This window comes from Ptiloglossa arizonensis, chromosome 8 (assembly GCF_051014685.1).
Source record: "Ptiloglossa arizonensis isolate GNS036 chromosome 8, iyPtiAriz1_principal, whole genome shotgun sequence".
Taxonomy (NCBI): domain Eukaryota; kingdom Metazoa; phylum Arthropoda; class Insecta; order Hymenoptera; family Colletidae; genus Ptiloglossa; species Ptiloglossa arizonensis.
This window is the reverse complement of record NC_135055.1, coordinates 9709668-9732035: the sequence shown is the minus strand read 5'-3', so window position 1 is coordinate 9732035 and position 22368 is coordinate 9709668. Positions and strand designations below refer to the sequence as shown.

At 36.2% G+C, this 22368-nt stretch overlaps 1 protein-coding gene across 2 annotated transcripts in view; it reads right to left on the bottom strand.

Annotated features, from left to right (window-relative positions):
* Nachra7 (nicotinic acetylcholine receptor alpha7 subunit) overlaps nt 1–22368 on the bottom strand; it is a 306590-nt gene that overhangs the window by 22894 nt on the left and 261328 nt on the right. For both annotated transcript variants that reach the window (XM_076319086.1, XM_076319087.1), the window contains exons 5-6: nt 8211–8391; nt 4100–4175 (exon numbers count right to left, since the gene is read on the bottom strand). In XM_076319086.1, the coding sequence (XP_076175201.1) occupies nt 4100–4175; nt 8211–8391 (257 nt within the window). The remainder of the gene's footprint in view (nt 1–4099; nt 4176–8210; nt 8392–22368) is intronic.

Here is a 22368-nt window from a genome sequence, read left to right as displayed (position 1 = left end):
TGAACAATTTGATAAAAGTTTAGCGTTTACTTTCCCGAAGGTACAATAAGCTTTTACAGTTTCCGACCACCAGTCTCGTTGCTGACTTGATTAACAGCATAAATGAATATGGAAAGCACATTAACTTTAATACGAAAGAGGATCGGTAGACTGAAAACTATTCAATTTAATGTGAATACTCTGAGAATGAAGATACGATCTATTGCAGGAAGAAAAAAAATAATGTGTATCATTGAAAAAACAAATATGGATTAAAACATTTGACTCTACACAAGTAATTTCTGACAAGATTGATTTTCTTTCTTGCTAGAATACATTTACTTCGAAAAGTTACTAAAAATCAAATAGATCTATACGTACTCCTTTATGGACACAAGATTCGAAGAAAAGAGAAAAACTTTATTTAATATGTTAATAATACGGATGTACATACATATAAAATACGTATAAGGAGTACAATCGCGTATAAATCAATCTTAAAACATTAACTAATTTTTTTTTCTATAATTTTCTTACATTGTACGAAATATTAAAGAAAATGTCAATCAGTCTCCGTGTTAAGTTTATCGTGTGAATAAATTAGAAGAGCCTAGGAAGTATGGTTTCTCAAGTACGAATTAAAGGATTTTAAGATTAATTGTCTCGGAATAAAGTTCACGTGGCTTGAATCGCGTATTATGAACCTTCGTTCATTCGAGAGAAGTAAATAGAATTTGAGGAGATAAATATTCATTACCGGTAGCGTACATTTTTATATTTTTATATTTCTTACGAAGCGAAACTGCAAGTCAAGACTTGGAATTTCTGTTGGAATGTTCGTTCGTAAAATATTCGCTTTTTCGTTTGCAAACCTTTTATATTGCGCAAGACGGTGATGTCAATAGTGCAATTAAAGTGGAAGGGGGATGAAGCGCGGAATATTCGGAGCTGACGATTTCACTCGCAACAAGAAAAAGCTCGCGGAAATAAAAGACTAGCTCCGATAGTGATGACTCAACTATTTTATACGGAGTGCACCATGCACTTGAATTATCTCGAGCAACATACCGGAAGAGAGTCGCCGACTTTATTTTCAAGTGTTCCTTCAGTTGCAACCACATTTTCCTGCAGCTGAAGTCTCTTAAGATACAGTTCTGCCAAGAGCTTCATAAGCTCTCTATATAGCACATACATACACACTAACACTTTGCACGTACACATCCCGGAAGTAAAAGTTACGCGTCCATTGAACGAAACACTTTTATTTTACAATTTTCATAAAATCATCCGCACTCCATCGTATATCTGGAATCGATACGTTCGAAGCATCGTACGATATTCTAACAATAAGTAACCAATATCATAACCGACGTCTATCTTTCATAACTTTAATCGATCGTCAGAATAAATGAGGTCCTCGGTTCTTTAATAATCAGTGCCATTCATTTTCAATTATTCCTTACATTATCTTATTTTATCGAAACTAATTATTTTTGAGCGTTGCTCGAAGAATGGTTGATAATGGTTGATAAATTAATAAAGAGGCATCGTGTTGTTGATCAGAGCCTATTGTGCTCTAAAATTATAGGATATAATTTTTGTTTCTTGAAAAATGCTAGCGACTGAAAGGTCATTTTATACTACTTGGTCGGAGAAATTATTTGCAATGAATGCATTCTTTACCATTTTTCAACGAATTAAAAATTAATTATCCAGTTGGAAGGAAAATATTGTTCTATTACTCTAAATTCTGTGTTGGCAGTTATCTGTGTTTAGCTGCAACTCAACAGTAATTACATAAAAATTGCTTATTCGTTCTATTACAATCCGCGACAGCGACGAGGTGATTTAAGATTTCATTCTGACGATATATTCTACTTAAAAGAAGTAAATTTTTGAAATTCGTGCATCGTACTTCGATCGAAGCAAAGACGAATAAAGTAAACTGTGTTCGAACAAATTCAAAATTGAAATACAAAAGGGATAACAATCACCTATGTTATACGTAAGTGGAATCAAAATTGTAAACGAAGAGATTGTAAAACTATAGCAAAATGAACGAATGGGTTAAATCGATTATACGATAGATATGTGTCCACTATTCTCAATATTGTCAAACCATTTAAATGCGGATAAACGAAACGTCTCCAATAGTCTGTTGATAATTTCGGGGAAATATTGAACAGCCCGAGAGTTTGCAGTTTGCAGAAAAGTAACGATGTAAATTCGTTTGCATTGGAGAGGTTGTCGATTCAGCGCAAACATTGTGCGATATCCCGCAGTATGAAAGCAAATAATTCAACGAGAAACTGCGCTAATGGTACATTATTAAGTGACTGTTCTCTCGCGACTAACTGTTTGAACAGCTTTAGAAGTGTGGATGAAAATTTATTTTTCGCTATTGCCTCGCAATTAACACTTTCTTTCGTATCGATTGCGATTAGAAACGTATTCTATCATTTCTATTCTTGAAACGTGTACAGGGCAACTCCTATAATTAATGACCTTTAAACATCAGATACAAACGATGTTTAATATCGATCGTCGAACATGGGAAATGAGTATTCCTTTCGTATACTTTCAAAACAAACATTTTCTTGTACTTGGCGAAATCGTCTGTGTATCTGCTAAAATGTAAACAAAAACAAATTAGGAAATTCTACTTGAAGAAGTAAAAATTTATTTTCAAGTCTTCGGTCTAAAGACTTGAAGTCTTTCTCAACACTTTCTCTTACAATCTCAAGTCTAAAGTTGTTCAAACAAAAACTGCGTACTTTGAATAATAATGTAGGCTTCCAAACAACTTTCCAAAATATTAATTTGTTTAAACGATGTGTTAAAAAATGTTCACTTTTTATACTTTTTTCATATAATTTCTTGTTTCGCATTTTTATAAATTTGCCAATGTAAACTGTACACCGATATGAAAAATACGCATATTTGAAAATTTTGGTTCGATCCTTTCAATAAAAGTTAGCGTTGGTAGTATAAAATCAACTTCAATGCGGAACGTTAATTTTTGGAGCGTACGCGAACAGTTATACAAATATATAATCTAGTAGCTATTTACATTATGGAGATGTATTGTTAATTAGTTCTCGGTTGTCAAAACTTGTCGACACAGGTAGAAATGGTCCACGGTATTTCTTCCGATTGAAAAGGTAGGTAAGCCTTAGAACCGCGTGACCGAAACATTGGAAAATACAGCTACCTGAAAACTCTCTATAACTGCTGTTAAATATTCTTTGCGTTTGTTTCATTTTTACAAATGTGCTAATTCATAAAAGTGCTAACTTTATTGTGCGTGGCCCTTGGTCTTTCAAACTGTTTTGAAATTAAAGGTACGATGTCATAAAGTGAGTGTCATAAAGTAAACAATTAGTAACTCTGAAAAGAGTTAAGTTTATGTGTCTGGAATAAATAAAATGACAGAAAAACTGGAATCTGGAATAAATAATGTTATTCTATGTAAAAGAAAAGAGGAAAGCATAAATGTGTTTTGCACCACGAACATTTTATCGTAAATACTTTACTACACAAGGAATAGATCATGGTTTCTAAATTAGTAAAACAATATTCAACTGAATTATTAAATAGATCAGGCCTACTGTCCTCTAACAATGGAAATAATCAAAGTGACATAATTACACGACTCGCCCTGTCCAACAAATAAAGTATTCAAGAGATACTTTCGAATAATTGTTTTAAAGAAATATTTTGGTGCGAAATGAAGGAATAAGAGAATTGCACGATTGATCGATTTTAAAAGCATAACGCAACGTGACACGAATCGATATTACATTCACGGTACGATTATTTCGTTACAACCGAAATAATCGGGGTGATTTATAATCAGAGTGCTATACTCCCATTAATTCTCGCTCTCGAACACGAATATGTTACTTCCACGTGTAGCTGCGATGAAAATCTGAATTAGATAAAGCTCGGTAGTAAGATGCAGCTGTTGTCGACTTACGAAACGATTGATCGTATGTCCTTTGTGTCCTAGAACTCGCGGAGGAATTTAGAATTGCTAATCGTCGAGGAATTGCTTTCACGGCGGCACAAACTAATCGGATATGTGAGGAAACGGTCCTCGATAGGGGTTGTAAAAACTCACCTAACAGATCCCACTCGCCGTTAGTAATGAAACTGCTGATGTCACCTCCGGACTCATCTTGCAGTTGCAGATCCAACTGTTGAAAATTTATTACAATCGATTAGACGACTATACAAGTTATTATATGTACTGTAGCGCGCAAGAAAAATTTTTAGGACACGGATTGCGCTAATAGTATACTTCAATTTTGCCATTCATATTGTTAATTTTCGATTACGCTGGGTTGTTCATTTTTAAAAACGAATTAACCCTTAAGTGGGCGTACGAAAGTTTAGTAGACCTCCACTAGTGTACATTACGAGCTGTTGCCTGATATAAATTGGCTTCTTTTTAATTAAATTGAAATAATTAAATTCTCCGCTTTGCTAGATATTGTAGCAAAAATGAAAGAAACATGATTTTTATTCATAATTTATAAAAAGTAAATTGGGAGTTTAGCTGGCTTCAACGAGACCTAGTTATTTTACAAGTGCGAATATTTTGAAAGTTTATTTTTGTTTATTCTTTTTACGTAGGCAGTATCTACCCAGGTGTGATGCCCATCAATTCTACTTTCGAGTGACACTTTCTACACCACATTCGAACAATCGTCCATCCGACTGTTTACATTTATGTACATACTGTGAACGATCTATTGACTCGAGTGACCGATGCCACAATAACAAACACTTTATGACTTTTCATTACTCAATTTTTTCTCTACATTTATATTACCAGAAATTAATTCATTACAAATTCTTTCAATCTATAAACAAATTTCTGCGCTATATTTAAATAGGCAGCTTGTAATGTTTTATACTAAATTTTATAGTTTAAAACAAAGTTTTATTTACACTATTTACTTTTACGAAAATAAAAATAGAAGAAACTTGTAAATACCCATTAATAAATAAGAAATGTATAAAATATAATTATTTCTACCATGGTATACGATTGCTATTTAAAACAGCAAATTTATCAATAAGATTTCCATAATTTGATTATTGGATAATGTTCTTTTCAGTGAACATTATCGATCGATTATTTAAATAACCCCGACTAACCCTATTTCTTAAATAATTTCATATAAACACTTTTGTTTATATCACACGAGGCTTTCCTCGTGTGAGTTCCAACGAAGCTTGAAAATTAAATAACTTTTTTCATTGGTTTGGTGAACCCTAGAGATCTAGCACCCGAGATGTGCGCTCTACCGACTGTGTTATAATCCATCGATAGGACGTGCTGGTTTTGTCACTCGAAAGCGGATATTACTGTGTTGCAAACCACACCATGAACTAGGACAGCTACGCACTAAATATCTCGTGAAATATTCGAACCGGTTCTCTTAATACTTTTTACACAGGACAGCGCGACGGATAGAATCGATACACTGAAAAAGAAACACGGTTCTGTTTTCAAAAAGAATCGTAACTGAATTTTGCACGTAGCTACATGCCATTGCTCTTACGAAATTGGATACGTTCTACCATTCTACGTCAGTCCCTGTATCGTTTCTTTGTTTCTTCGATGAAACAAAAAATACCACCAGTGTAATCGGTATTCTGGTCGCTTACAAAATTATTCATAATTATTCATACCGTTGAAAAATGATTTATACGACGCAGCTTTAAAAGTGCACAACGCGAACTAGTCTTGAGCGACTGGTGCAAACTTCATTTCAGAACCAAAGTTCCGAATATAACGTTTCTATTTACTTGATTCGGTCGTTAACAAACAGCACGCAGTGGTTTCCTTTCGGAAAGTTTTCTCTTCCCCCATTGTCATTTGTTTACCGTTACCGACACTGTTCTGTTTTCTTCGAACGATTGTTATTAATAAATGGTACTACGTTTGTTCAATTTGTGAAATTAATTATTCGTAGTTAGTTAATTAAAGAGGCTTGGCTCTCGTGTTATTTAAAATTATTCTGGTTATTTCTCTTCAAAGCGGAGTTGAAAATGTAACTGTCCGGAAAATTTTACGCGTTTCTCTATTTTGGGCCGAGTATTTAATGAATGCCGCTTTGGCAAGTAGTTTTCTTTTTATTCCCATTTTTAAGCTGAATTTTTTACTAGTTAAGTTTTATACGAGATAGAAGGGCACAGCGTGCCATCCGGTGGACGTTGATTCAATTGTTGAACACAAAACGATGCAAAACGAAGGAAAATGATCGAAAAGGGAAGGCTACTTTGCATCTCGTTCGTTATTCACCTAATCAAATGCATCTTGGAAATCACCTGTATTTCACTTTCCCTGTTTCACTATGTTTCTTCTTCTTGTATCTTCGCTCGTAACTAATTTGTTTCGCGTATTGTTCCATTTAACGAATTCTCCTAGAGCATTCTAAAATTCGTATAGTATAATTCGTGTCGTCAATTTTAATTACTCAAAATAATCACGAAAGACGAATGAAGATAGGTCAGGCATCCGGGCATCTTATGTAAGTGCCAAATTACGAACATCTCATCCCTTCCTCACCCCTAATTTGCACAAGTTTCCATAAGATGTCAGACACTCTCAAACGTTTGACAAATTTTCAGAAAACATTGACAGCGATTGAATAACGTTAGTCGTAGTTGTATTAAGCTAATGTTGAACGTTTTTAAATAACAAGTTGCGGTAATCTTCAAAACGGACCGAGAAAAGGTAATTCGAATTGTAAAAGGAGAAAAGAGAAAATAAATTACACAACGAGAATTTAACGAACAAATTAAGAAACTTTCAGGCATTAAATTGGTACACAATCCCTTAAGTGTGTTTATTCTAAAAGATTTTGTTCTCAAATTCTAACTTTTCCCAAAGTGTATTAAATTTAATGTTGGATGTGCCACTAGTTACACAGATCAACGAAAAGTTATTAGATCTTGATTCGTTTCACAAAATTCTGCTTAAATTGTTTTCATTGAAACGTCTTTGAGTGTTCGACATACTGAAATAATTGAAATTTGATAAACCCGTTTTTATACGATACTTAGTTTGTTTTCGAAATTACACACTTGAAACAGAATTTAATTAAACATTTGCCAATTTTGTCACACATTTAACGATAGCTTCACTGCTTTGTGTTCTACATGCACCAGTCAACTTCTAGTTCTAGTTAATTATTCTAGTCGCGTATATTTAATCGTCGATTGAAGAAAGTAAATGAAATGCATGTTGATGAATATAATTTAGTGTTGAAGGAAATCATCGAACGATTTTTACCACGGTATGCTCATTGTACTACTTAATCAACTGTAATGACTACCGAGAAACTGCACTACTGAGAATTCTCTGCCCAGCACAATGTCACGTTTATTATTCCTCGAAATTGCAGCTTCTAGGGTTCGCGAATTTTCAGGAACTCTCTCGAAATAATGTTTTCGAGAAACATAATTACCGCGTACAAACTTAACCGAGTGCTTTAAAAACGTGAAAATGCTCGGTCACATTTATCGAATTAATGGGAAATTAATTCCGCGTTTCTTGCGCATTCTACCTGCTTAAAAGCACAAAATTGCGATCGTTTATGTAGATTATTAATATTTATGTCTAACAACTTAAGGGATGTACTGATCCGACTAAACAGACTGTTTTAGTTAAACGAAAGTAGAAAAAAGAACTATAACTCGTAATATGAATATGTGTGTGTGTATTATACCTACTCGTAATTTGAGCAATGTCATAAATGTGTACAGTTTTCAAAAACATTTTAATTCTGATTAAGCGTCATTGATAAAAATTAATATACAGTCGTTAAATCAACGTTAATACTAACAAGTATAGACAATTAGTAACGAACAATAAATGTAAAAATTAGTTTATTTATTACGATCTAGCTTAATATTAATTCAGCAAATTGATTTATCATGACTAAAGAAACTTATACTTTCGCTCGTAAAGTTTACAAAACGATGTAAACCTTTAAATTCTTGCATCAACACTATCTTGCACTTTTATGAACTTAAAATTTCAATATTTGAATTTCGAAGCTATCCGTATCTTCGTAGCTAAACTTTTGCTTCGCAATTTGGGATTCTATTAACGTCTGTATTTTCACTATTATCGCCTTCTTATTATTAACGAAGGGCATTGCTAATAAATATCGTATTTATGAATCTCATGAACTTGTGATCGTTAACTACTTTACCTGAAAACCATCGTACGTCCAGGAGCCAAATTTCATTTCGCAGCGCTGATCGTCAAAGGGAAACCAAGTAATGTCTATCTTGCAAGTGCTCTTGAATATGCCGGGCGGTACGTATAAGCAGGTCCCATTGTTCTTCACGACGACGTTCGTTGGATAAGTACCGTCGAACCCCTCATCCGCGCTGTAACGAACAACCGTTAACGTTAAACGCGTTTCGATTGATTTTTAAACGACGTCTGAGGTCTCACTAGACCCCGATTAAGGGCTAAAGGTAATAGAATGAACGCCGTGATATACAAAGCTTACACATTTGAAGTGCAGGCTCGGTGAATATTCAACGCATGTACCATGTTTATTTAACGTGAAAATGAATCGACTGTTCGAGAAAACTATCAACTATGGGAAATTCATAAAGTGTTTAGGAAGATATTTTCCTCTCGCTTATTATCGAAACTCAGATTTTACGGTAGTTATTGCGATTGATAAATGATTTCATGTACATATGCAACTGGAAAATTATCTTAATTTATTCATTGGGTATAATTAAACTCCGATAAGGTCGAGCGATACGTAGTACAATATTTTCTCGAAACCTACTCGATCGATTAAACAACCAAAGACAGTTGAACAAAGAATTCTATTTGTTCGTTAAAACAAGACTATTTCTTGTGACGTCAAATCGTAGACTTTGGTTTCCATGATTTCCATTCTAAAGAAATAATTCGTGTTCGACGATTCTAACTCTTCTATCATGTATTGCGTATTTTTATTAATCGTAGAAATTTGTTTAAGATAATTTCGTTTCGTGTTTCTGATATCAGGCATCGATGAATTATATCCTTTTAAAGTAACCTTTCGATTGTATATATGTATATAATAAATTTTCTGTATTATAAATTGAAAAGGGTATTCTCTGTATTTTTTTTTCGAAAGAAGCGAATTTCTCCTTGCATTTCATCCTTGCGCATCGTTAGGTGTCTGAATGAAGGATAAATTTATTACTTTCGATAATTATGATTTATCGTGTAAGCACGTAGCCACGATAAATCAAACGAATGCATTGCATTCAGAATTTACAGTTTCGCAACAAAGACGATCGTGCTCTTAAATTTTCAACAAAAAATCTAATAAGTAGAGATCGTTTATCGATTCACAATACACGATGGTCAATGATATAAAGAGCAATTTGATTAGCTCTGAATTATTGAACGAATGATCAGCATCGCGAATCTTGTTCGAGAAAAATAGTATGTATCGTCGTTTTGATACGAAGTATCGTATTTCCATTACTATTGATTACTTTTTAATATTTGAGCGAACACGAAAGAAACAAGTAAAAAAAAAAGGACATGGTAATAGAAGGGAACATGCTTTTGATAATTTGGTAGTATTTATTTCTAAGTTGTTCTTTGAAAATAAAATTGTTTTAATAAAGTTTCGTTAAACTTTTACCGGTGCTTCGATCTGTATATTCTAGAAAGAAGGTAAACGTGTCAGTTACGAATAAAAATAAACAATTATTGTAATTATACTAATGAACTTTCAGAGAGTTTATACTAATTAAATTTGAGTAAAATATCTTTCAAAAACTACAAAGATTTCGGATATGCTTAATTTTTCTACTTAAATACCATACTAAGAGAATTTTCGTTTTGCTTTTCAAGGCTCAATAACGGGTATCGGAATAAACGGAAAGCAATCGTTGAAATCACTTTCAACTTCAAAATAGTATCAAACAAAGAAATATTAGATTCGATGTGTTTTAGATTGTTTTAAACGTGATAAATCGATTTTAGATTGGAACGAGATCGGTAACCAGATATAGAGTAATCCAATATTTAAATTTTTGGAAACACCTGCACCGAGTGCAAAGTATTTTTATACACAAGGTTCGGTAGAAAGTTCATTCGAGGGAGAGAACATCTTTCGCGGAGATTTAAACTTATGAAAAAGCATTTGTGTATGCCAATAATTTCAACGAATTATCTTCGTTTAACTTCAACTTTAATTGTGACGCATGGTCTCCTTTTTCGTGTCTTCAATTATCAAAATATCCATAACTAATATAGAGAATTACTCGTTATATAACTATACATCCCTATCGCAGAGAAAATCATCAGTGACAAGAAACGCTTTACAATTTGACATTCGCTGAAGTATTAGGTATTGGTGAATTGTTTGGATTCGTACGTTTACAATTTCCTTTAGATTATTTTAGATGGTTCATCGCCAAGTGCCTGTTATCGAGTAACAAATTACTTTTGCTTAAGCTACATCAACACAACCTCGGCATGGCAAGTTAATTATAGAAAATTCCATCGCGCTTCTTTGTAATTCTACTCCAGTTACTTGACAATCCCGGCGCTTCGTTTCGTTGTATACTACTTACAATACCATCAAAATGAAAGAGTCAAATTCTATACAAACTTGTCATATCACTGTTAAAAACCAAGTGCAGTTTCTACCATCTTCTACATACGATAAGAGTGTTGTTCAATTTTCCAGATTCGAACGACACGCAAAATAAATAAATGACGCCGCAATACATGAAGTAAGCAACGATCTCGATCTATCGACAAACGTTTTAATCCAACGGACGCCATCCGTTATATTGTGCGAAAATATATGCGTCAACAGGATTAATTTTGGTTTCTTACCGTAGAATAAGGTTCAACCTGTTGTTAAAATATCATCGATCAGTGCCCGTGACGAATAGTTGATTTCTCGAATGGAAAATTACTGCGATATCGTAGCTCGTTCGGAGTATTTAATACACGGAAAGTAATTTTGGAATATAAGAATGACTAGTGTTTCCAAGTATATTTGTTTCTAAATAAGAGAATGAGATTACAAAGTTATCGTGGACGGACGATTTCAATGACAGCGTAGATCGTTTGGAGAACATTTTCCATTATTAAAAAATTCAAAACAGTTTCTCGTTTCACGGACGAATGCTGCTTCGCAGAGGAAACGGATCGCAAAATTAGAAAAATGAAATTTATTTTCTTACGACGACACTTGTACGAACAGTCGTTTTATGACATCGTCTTGCAAGTGGTGTTTCCGGTTGAAAGTGTTAATCTTTGAACGAAAACGGAAAAGATAGGGTTGCGTTCAACGAGGAAAATCGATATATGTATATTTTCGTGAAATTTCGAGAAAGACGGACATACAATTTATTCAACGTCCTTCGTGCCGGAGCATTTCATTCTTATTACCAGGGTCACTATTTTCGGTAGAAGGGGTCACGAACAACTGTGTCACCGAGGGAGGACAGCAAACAGAGGAAGAGGGTCTTCCAGGACCACCGGGTCCATAAATCCAGTTGTTCGAGTATTCCGTGCATAGTCAAACATGATCTACAAGAAAACGAATTAGGATCCGTAAAACGAGTAAATTTTCCTTGCGGACGTTTGGAAGTTATTTCGTCGAAAAATGGAGCACCGACTACCAAGCGTTGTCCTGATTTCCTTAACAGTTCCATCGTACCCCGAAAAGCGCTAGCACCTCCACCTTTCTCTTTATTTATATTCATAATTGCAAGCAACTCGAACGGAAAATTCGCACAGTACCTCCGGATGACCCGGAGAATTGCTGGAGTATCGTTAATGAACGTCGCGAAACTTCGAAGAACCGGTGAATCGTTTATTCTCAATTATTGTTTCTGCCCCGCTCCACCTAAGAACAGCTCACAGGGAAATATGATTTTGAATGGGATGCATCAGGACGATTCCACGGGCACAGATATAAGGCGGGTGAATGGTATACATAATATACTCCCGCATCCAGGCGACTAAGGATTGGTTGGAGCCTGGCCAGTTGGCCGCAACCCAATCCGTTATTTCATTCTTTTTGAATCCACCCTCTGTACCACCTCGTACTCACCCTGCTGCCCTGCCACACCCACCAACACGACCGCCACCCTTGCCACCCTTGCCATCCTTGCCACCCTCCCCTTCACACCACACTGCACTCTGTGCTTGCACGTTTCTTTCTGCCGCATGCTAAATTCGCATAAGCAGCGTCCCCTTTGACGACGAAAATTAAATTCCCATCGGAGTCTCGAAGCTTCCAAGGATGATAACGTGTATGCAGCCCCGACACGATGGTATTTATGCGCGCCGACCGCGCGATGAATTAGTATCGATTTACGTTTAAATGTTGCGCCTGTTACTTGCAGCGTCTCTCCTGGAACGCGTTCCAAATAGGCGTAAGTATTAACCTACGCCCGATTTGTGATTCGAACGGCCGCGGAACGATTAAATCGTTCATCGGGGATAAATATCAAATATTTACGTTCGCGTTAACTCGATGTATTTCTATTTAGGGAGGCAAACTGTTGTTTTGCTGCTAATTCTCAATGCGTTCTCGGCGCGCGAATATTCCAATTTTTACAAAATGGAACAGTTCTCCTACGTTCGATGTATTTCTTTGCACGTGAAAAATCACGATTCGATTCTGTTTTCGCGGCCATAGACGTACGCACGTATCGACGATCTATGGAAAGATACCGAAGCGCTAACTGGCGCAGAGTGATCATACGTACTATCGATGCACGATCGATTTCCCAATTCCGTACGATGGAACAATTTTCCTCAGCTATGGTATTTCAACGGATTCATTTACGGGGGTATCGAGGGTTTCTAAGATGGTGAAATACGGTAATCTTTGAGAGCGTGTACAAATTGTAAATAGTACGCATATCTAATTGTAAAATATTAAACATCGACACAGTCGTAACTCTCGCAAACTCTCGACGAACATTTCACTATTCGTAAAAACGATCCGAAACGATCAAACGAGATACTCTTTTATAATTGAGTCTCATAGTTATCAAATCACGAGAGTATTTTGCAATTGTTCAATCCAATCCTTCGATAATTCAAATCTCATTTCAGAGACTGTGAAACATCGATTGTCCGATTAATGGAACAAGGAATTTTTTTCTTACTGTGCGATTATTTCTCCTTTCGGTAGTTACCTATCGTTCTGTCTTCCTATTCTTACGAAACTAATTTTTCAAAAACTCTTATTTTATACGCAGATGCACGATACCATATACAGATACCATCTGCATACACATACTTTGCATCGAGTGATTTATATTTTTTACTAAGAAATGTATATTCTTTCTATCGATACACTTGGCAATGCCCGAGTTACAACCTTTGCGTATGCGGACCTATCATTTATGTTGTAAATGTTCAAAGTGATGTTCGTCGACAGGGATAGACATTTTGAAACGAGCAATCACGAATTGCGATACGCTTTCGATTGTTTCTAGTGGGGTATCAGCAGAGGCTTTAATTATGCGATTCATCGTGTTCTTTGGAGTGGCAGGTTGCTATTGGTAAACTTCTTCTTTCGGCCTTCGCCAAAGAAAAAAGTCTAACGGGGTCAGATCCAGTGAACGTGCTAGCCAAACTGTGGACCCGTTACGTCCGATCCAACGATTTGAAGAAGAATTTTCTATTCGGTAGATACCCGAGTAGCCGCCCGTGAATAATAAGTCGGGCAACCACCATATTGGTATCCCATAGTCTCGCGAATATCTAAATCGAACATTTTTTGTTTCTCCATTCGCCACGAATACGCGATGCAAAGGAATATTTACGTACATTTCTAGCAAAAACTAACAACGACTTTGCAGATACAATACTTGGTGAGAATGAAGTTGAGAAAGAAATTTCTTCTTTCGCGATATTAAAATTGTGTCGCAAATATTCGTCGTCGCGTTAAAAATAAAGCAGACATTTAGATGGTCACCTCTGACCGAGACACCTTGTATGTATGCACTTTGGTTCAGCGTTATGGTTCTCTTTGAAAACGAGTGTTTATGGAACGTCATTGTTTGCGCAAGATTTTTCCCAGAGAAACAATGCCAAACGAAGTTGAACGAGGAAAAAAATGATGGATAGCAATTGTTCCAGAATTGTGAGATCAAACGCATCGTTGATCGATTTGGGTGAACGATGAATAGCACGCTAACGTACCGCGATAACTGCGTTGGAAAATGAAAGAAAACTCGTTAAAGGCTTGTGATTCCTCCGCGATGGTGTGCCGGTTCGGAGTGCAACGATGAAAGAATGCGGATTAGTCGAATCGAGTCGTTCACCTTACAATCTGGGCTTATCTCCTACCGAATATTATTTATTTCGCAATTGAAATTCAGCTTTCGAGGTAATATATTTCAAGATGATGAATCGGTGAAATCGTTCGTATTTGGACGATTTGGAAGATAATGGTGATTTTCTGTTCTTCGAAAAACTTTTAATTGTTAGGTCGAGAACTTTCGGACCTTATTTTCTAGATATTTGTATACGTTTTCGTCCATTAATTGCCGGAACTATCTGAATATTTTGTGGCTATTCGAATGCTAGAAATAAACTTCAGGCATTGGAATTAGTATTCAAATATCGTTGCTCGATGTGAATATCGCTGAGTATCGTTGTTTGTATGGTATACGAAACGGAACAAAATCGCGTGTGATGCTTCGGAGTTGCTTACACCCAAGAAATGTAAACACATTAATTCCTCCTTATCGAAATGTAAACATTGTACCCAAAACGGTACAGTATACAGACAGTCTTAGATAAAACTGACCAAGCAAGAGCAATAAATATAATCCGAACCTTGGGAAATAATCTCGCTTTAGGTTTCGTGTCAAGTTCGATTAATCCACGTCCCTAAATTTATATCATAAACGCGCATTAGTTTACCTATAATGCGTATCTTTCGAGTTTACAATTATAATTTTAATTTCGTACATCTAGGATTATAATTCCCAATTCTAAATCAATATTCTAAATACGACTTGAAACTAATTTATTCAAGGCTGACAATTAATCGTTGTTTGTTTATCGACAAACCGTACTTTTAGCTTCGAAATAAATTGTTCGTACAGAGATACCATCCGCCTTAGCTTGATTTCTAATTAAACATGCTCTGGAAAATGTAAGCCCAAACGAGGCCTGCACACGTTCGAGCGCATTAACAATCACGGTAATTCTATTCGGCGAGGAACGCTCCAATAAACATGCTCGCGAATTCGATACGCTCCTGTTCGCATCTTGAAAAAAATTCATTTCATAAATATCGTCTCGTCTGTTCGTGCCAGCATCCTATCGTGGTTTTGACGATCGACAGCCTCCCCCGCTGTATATGCACATGTAGATACACGGTCGTTTGTATTTGCACGAGTCAAGTCCGCCCAGGTAAATAGTTTCGGTTCATCAGCCTTCAAACCCATTCCACAGCACTCCACGGCCCCGTGTTCGAGGTACACAGGAAGCCGGAAAATCGAAAGGCAAGAGGGGCGCATCCGTGATTGTGGTTGTAGGTACGGATGGAAAAAGGGGCGATCCCGGGGGTTGCAATTGGGTCTTTTGTGTCGCGGCATCATCCGAGTTTTACGATCGCCAGACGACCGAAAAGAGACGAAGCCCGGCCACGTAAACGGAACAACATTTAAGTGGAAACGAGTGACCCGGTGCACGTGCAATTTACACGGAATTCGAAGAAGAATCCCATTTCGTGTGTCGTTTTAACGGTACGCCGTTCGTGCAAATCAACTTCATGGAGTTAGAGGGAACAAGGGCATTGAAACCATTCCCAAATCGTCCTACATCGATAGATTTTAAGCATCGATGATGGAAGAAACGAAGTTACGTATGTCTTTATCACCGAGCTGATAAAGTTTCTCGTTTAGGAAGATTTTACGCGAGCGCCAATGTCTTGTATAGGTTGTTCGATAAGTTTTGTCGTTTTTTACATTGTAAGAAAATACTATGACACTTTAACTTTGAACAAGTGTAAATATACGAACGAGTCGACAGATCTATACGAAACTTCACACATGTTCATCAAACAGTAGTAACGTCTTTAGAAAAATAAAACGACGAACTTAATAAAACTATTTCTTTTTAGTTAAAAAGAACGAGGAAGCTTATTGAGCAACCTATTATTACTTTCCTACTCTATCTTGTTGTGTTACTGGAATCCTATATAAGTATCAACGCTACATTTTGTACATTTATAGTTCAATTTACAGAAAGAAATAATATTATTCGAAAAAAAATGATATTTCCTATTTTTTTTTTTTTTTTTTGGTCGGAAGAGACGGGTGAAGGGATTGTCCAATTAATTTGATTATACGAGAAAATATTTGTCGATTATAAAACAGGCGTTTGTTAGTTTTCCGTTTGGTTTGCCAGAACCAAAGATAAATTGTGGAAAATAATAATAAATAAAAAAGACGAGAAGACAGTCAATGGTAAAAATGTAGAAATGTCTGGTATAATTCATTGCAATTTAATTTAATTTTCATTTGTATTTTATTAACAAACGTTCTCCTCTAAAGAAATCTGTACATATTATAATCTATGCAAAATTTATGAAAAATATTTACAATGTACATGGAGAAAGAGAAAAAAAAGTGACTATTATATAAAAATGTAATACGAAGAGAAGCATTCTGTACGAGACAATAATCTTCAAATTGGATTTCCGACCTCAAAATGTTTATACTTCGTGGAACTGCAGTATCATTGTATATTAAGAGTTGGTACACCTTACAGTTACACAAATAATTACGTTCTAGTTACAACACGGGGAAAGTTACTGTACGGAAATAATTAAATACTATACCAACATATTTACCATTTATTTCGTTTATTTAAATCGATCAAAATTTGTTTAATCGAAGAAACTTTAAACTTTGTGAAAATGTCGAAACTGAAACGAGTCAATTTCTTTCCTTAATTCTGGTATAAAAATGATTAAAGCGCAAAGAATGTTTCATCTATTAACGAATTATAACAGTACGTGTACATCTTTGGAAAACAATTTGAACTGGTAATTTTAATGTATATAGACGGACAAAGAATTGACATTCCAAAATTCCACTTCAAATGTTTAAGAATCGTCTGGATTTCCCGTTTCTCGTAAAGGATTTCCAACAGTTGGGGAACTTCATTGCGAATTAAATAGCTGCTTGAACCGAGACACCATTGTGGATGTGAAACTCCACCGTGCAACTGGCACTGCAAATATTACTCCATTATTGCACGACATTTGGCAAAGCCACTGCTGCTAGATAGTTCTCGAAAATGTTCACGGACTCATCGTATCAGCGGAGATTTTCCTGTCGTTCGAAGTGAAAAATCGCTTCGTACCTTCAGCCAAACTACTTTCCACTTGTGTCTTGCTATTAAACACGCTGTCATGAAAATCTTCCGACTTTCTGGATATTTCATTGCCGACACGCAAAATGTCAATATTCTATTACGGCTAAGCCAAGAGAGAATCTCGTTCGATCGGATGAGATTCGAGAAAATAGTAAAACACGAACACGCACATCGATAATTCAACCGCTTATTGACTTACGGAGTATACTGTTCTTAAAATGATAAATTATGCGCACGAAATTATGGGAATACTTTTTTCAAAAGAATATTTCATTTAGTTACTTCGTTGGGTATCGTTGATACACGCTACGTAGAAAATGTTTATTCGAATTTTTAGAGCAAAAAGATTAACATAAAAGCAAACAATGTTAATCCGCAAAATACATTTTTTTTCAGTGTTTCCATTCGTACAGTTTGGCCCTCCGTTGGAAAACAATATAATTTACAATGTTAAACCGACAAATGGTAAAATTCAAGGTACAACATTGTTCGTATCATGAAAGAATCGTACAATTAGGTAAAAGAATAACGCGAAAATTTTAGGTACAAGATTTTCAATTTAATGGGAACATTTTCAGATGAAATATATTTAAAGTAAAACAGTGATGTTCCATATTTAAAATGTTTGTATTTCTACAATTCGTAATTGTAATTTTTCGGCCCACCGTAACAATAAATAAATGAATTTTGGATTTATATATTTAAATTCCACAATTTCCATATCAAATTTAAAAATTCCACAATTTCGTATTTATATATTTTTATCTTCAAATATTTTTCAGCTTATTTGTAAATTGTAATTTTTAATTCGATTTAAAATTAAAATTCTTTTCTTAGAAAGAAAAAAGATACGAAGTATGAATTAATGTTCAAAGTATAATACTCAATGAACGGAAGAGAAAATTAAGATACATTCGATTTTCCAACGTTAATTATTTTTTGCGAGTTGATAAGCGATATTGAAACGATCGGTGTGCATCGTAAAGAATGATCGCGTAGCAACGAACGATAAGCAGAACGCTCGAGACATTCAACGTGCAGGAGCACTACTTTCGATGATGGTTTCAAATATTCAGTGTCCTATTCTACTCATTGACATATAGCTCTTGTGGCGCAGCACTGTACGCGGTCAGATCTGAAATTGCGCACTGGCGACCGCATTTTCCGACGTACTGCGGAATCACTATCGTCTATCAACCGAAAACAATACGATATCAATATCTGTTTAAATACCCCAGTCACTGTCGTTTCCTATTCCATATCCTGCGTATCCTAACTGAAAACAAGTCACTTCGTCTTCCGAATTTCACTCCATCGTTATTCCGATGGCTTGCAACTTGTTCACGTACGATTCCCGATTTTCGGATACGTGTGAAACCATTTTCTTCAATTCCTTAAGATATTAGCGTAGTGTACTACACGATTACAAATTTGCAAATATTCACCTGTTTCGCATTTTAAAAAATTGCTCGTTCGTGACAGAAGGAGAATGTGTCGAGTTCAATAATTATATTTCCTATAAATTTTTCACGCAATAATGATTTAACAAAATAAATTGTATATTGATGAAAATAGTGTGTCTTGTACTTCATTTTTAATTTTTCGATAGCGATTTTACTACAATTATTCAGGTATAATTTTTACATTAAAAAGTGTCTTGTAACGTAATTATTCTCCCTTTCTATATTTTGTTATTATTTAAATATCGCCGTATTATCCCGCTAGTTTTTAAATCTATTAATATACGGTAATATCAAATTTCCAGAATTTCTCGTACGGTATGCATATACATCGTTAAAGCATTTCTTTCTGTAACTTTTTATACAATGTGTACATACATACTGGGTAGCAAACAAACTTGTCACGAGGAACAAAAAATGTCTAATCAACATATATTTAATACAAACAGGAATTGGTTCATTGAAAGTACATCGGTTCAAGGTTGTCAACACAAGATCGTTCTTATCAACAAAGATTACATACTTTGTCGATAATGCAAATATTTTTCGTTGCAGTAGATGTTTGATATGCATTTTTTTCCATTTGAATGCATATTTCTGTGCCTTGTATTGTACGACACGTATCTATTATTTATTTTTATAAATCCAACACATTATTTATCGGCGATAAATGGACCGTTGTTTTTAAACAATCCCGCAAGAAGAAATCTGTCTATCTTAATAACCCGAGAGTAAAGTTTGTCATACTCGACACTAAATGGATACCAAAGATTTGTATTCTGTTTAGATATATAAAGTAATCTTTGTTATTATTAGCGATATCGTGTTAACAACCTTGAGCCGATACTTTTAAACCAATTTCTCTGTTTACGTTTAATATGCTGCGAAGAAACTTACGATATCGATTGTTCGTAAATAACAAAATTATACGCCAAAAGAATCGGTCGTAAATATATGTGTTGATTTGACGTTGTTTGTTCTTTTCGTTGATTACTATGAGCCATTGAAGTCTTGAACCCCTTCTTGTTAATAGACGTTACAACGTTTTATTATTCTCGATCAATGCTCCATTGAGTATATCAATAAATTGAGATAGGTAGGTGTTAGATGTCGACAAAGCAACCACCGAGCTGTTTAATGATAATTGCTCTCGAGACTTCAAAGAGATGCCTTCGTTGTTCTATTCCTTGATCGCTAATTTATATTCCGATAATATCGCGCCGAGACCAAAGTAACGCGTGGCGTTCAATTATGGTACATAGAAAACCGAGTGTTATGTAATCCGATAATTAGCCGTATGTACCAATCTTTTGTACACCGTTCCGTATTTCCTGCATAAATTCGTATCAATTTACCGAAGGAAACACCTAAAATCGAAGTTACCCTTGCGCGAACAATCGTCGTTAATTGTTTCATCTCGCGGGCGTTACCACGAATCTTTCGACTCGCGATGTGTTCGAAAATATTCAAGCATTCGCGTATCGTTACAATGCGCGATAAATTCGGTTCAGTAGCTCGCGAAAGAGATAAATGTTCAAGACTCGGAACACGTCTTAGGAAGAAACAAATCCTGGGAAACGAGCACGTTACTGAATTCAAAAGTGGACGTGTCGGTATCGTCTGTTCCGCGTTAAACAAACGGATCCGAATCGATTCCCGATTTTCTGCGGATGGATGCGATACCGAGTGGCCAACAGAGGGAAAAAGGAAACCGTAAAACATGTCGTGTGTCGTGTGCACGTGCACGGAGGCGTTCTTGGATCAATCGCGTGCGATAATTTATCCCGAATCGTATATAGGTAGCTATCGCATTCACGATGCGCGGACTGAATTCCACCTGCTCGATTGTATCTACGATATCTCTGGCACTGTTCGCGCCCGGAGGTCTGAAAACCACTTAATCTTCGTCGAATGGAAAGGGTCGGTAGGGTGGGAAGGGAGGGATGGGAAACCGATGGATAGAGGCTGCTAGCATTCGGAATTGCATACTACTGAATCACACTTTCCGCCACCAATTACCGATATATTGTCCAATGTCCTGGAAACGATCTCTCAATACCTAATTACTGGAAAGTCGTGCAGCCATGCCCCGCCAAACTGATTTAAACCTCAATAAGCCGCGACCGTGGTGGCCGAAACCGTGCTCGCTTTCCTTTGGATTCGGCTGGCCGCATTCTACCGAAAACGGTAATTGAAGTGCTTCTAGATATTAGCGTCCTCGGGTGTCTAAACGCTATTTACATTTAAGCACGCGTAGCGAGCTGTTCGATAAGGAAGTACTCGAGTACACTTGGGTATCTGAATCCATACACAAATCCAACATTTTTTCGCAATGCAAATTTTTCGTAGTTAGCAAGAAGAGGAAAATATTGTTCGAATATTGAACAACCTTTTGTCAGAACTCGAGATCAGTTACGGCAGAGTATGCTAGAGTTCATAATAATGGTAAAGGAGAACCGACCATCCGGTAGACCAGATTTGAATTCGCTTGACTATAAATCCTGGCCAGTGCTCGAGAACATTGTCTGCAAGATTTCGTATAAAAATTTAGGTAGCCGGAACGTTTTCCTAACAATAGTAGCTTTTTAAATAATTGCGACGGTCGTGTCTGTCGTGACAGCCAATTGGCTTCGTTGAAAAAGTAATGACGGTATTCTTCAGATGCGCGGACATTTTTTTCGTTCAAAGAAAAATAAGAGAATAAAAATTGTTCCCGGAACAATGGCCGAGGAACATAGAATCGTCGCGTTTGAAATTATTTTTGATCGTTGTTACAACTTAACGAATTCAAGTTTTGACACCCTACTAGAAATCACGGAACCATTCGCGCTTTATACCTAGTATCCTCGATCGTAATGCAATACGAATTCTCGAGTACGATGATAACTTCGTATCGAATTGTTCGTTTCGATTATCTAAATATTTATATTTGATACCTCTACGCGATAAATAGGAACTTCGTTCATCGATAACCTCCCCTGGGTAAGTAAAATGTCTCTACCGTGTTAAAAACTAGGTTGTAACGTAGAGAGTTCTAATTTTAGCTGAAAAAAATTGAATTTTCGTCGACCACGCGATGCGTGAACACGACGATACACTATAACGTTCAACGTACAGAGGCCAAAGTACAACGAAGTCCAGCCTCTCCGACGGATTTGGGTGACCGCATATCGATTAGTACGGCAATCGAAACGCTATAAAAGTTCAGGCATCGACGTACCACAGGACTGGTGTTCATTACATGGCCGCAAACAGGACAGCGGGAGAGCGGCTAAAGGAAGAATCGAGGGGACGAGGCCCAACATGGACCGAACGGGGGTTCAGGAATAGGATTTAATCTGCTTTGGCTTGAATTTCAAAATACGCGATGGCTAATGCATATTGCCTTTGGCTCGGCTCCAAGTTTCCTATGCAGTCGAACCCCCAGCACTCGTACACTCCCCCTATCCCCCTTCCTGGGTCCCTCTTTCTGCCCTACTGTGCCACCGAACGGGTCTCCTCGTCGCGAATGTA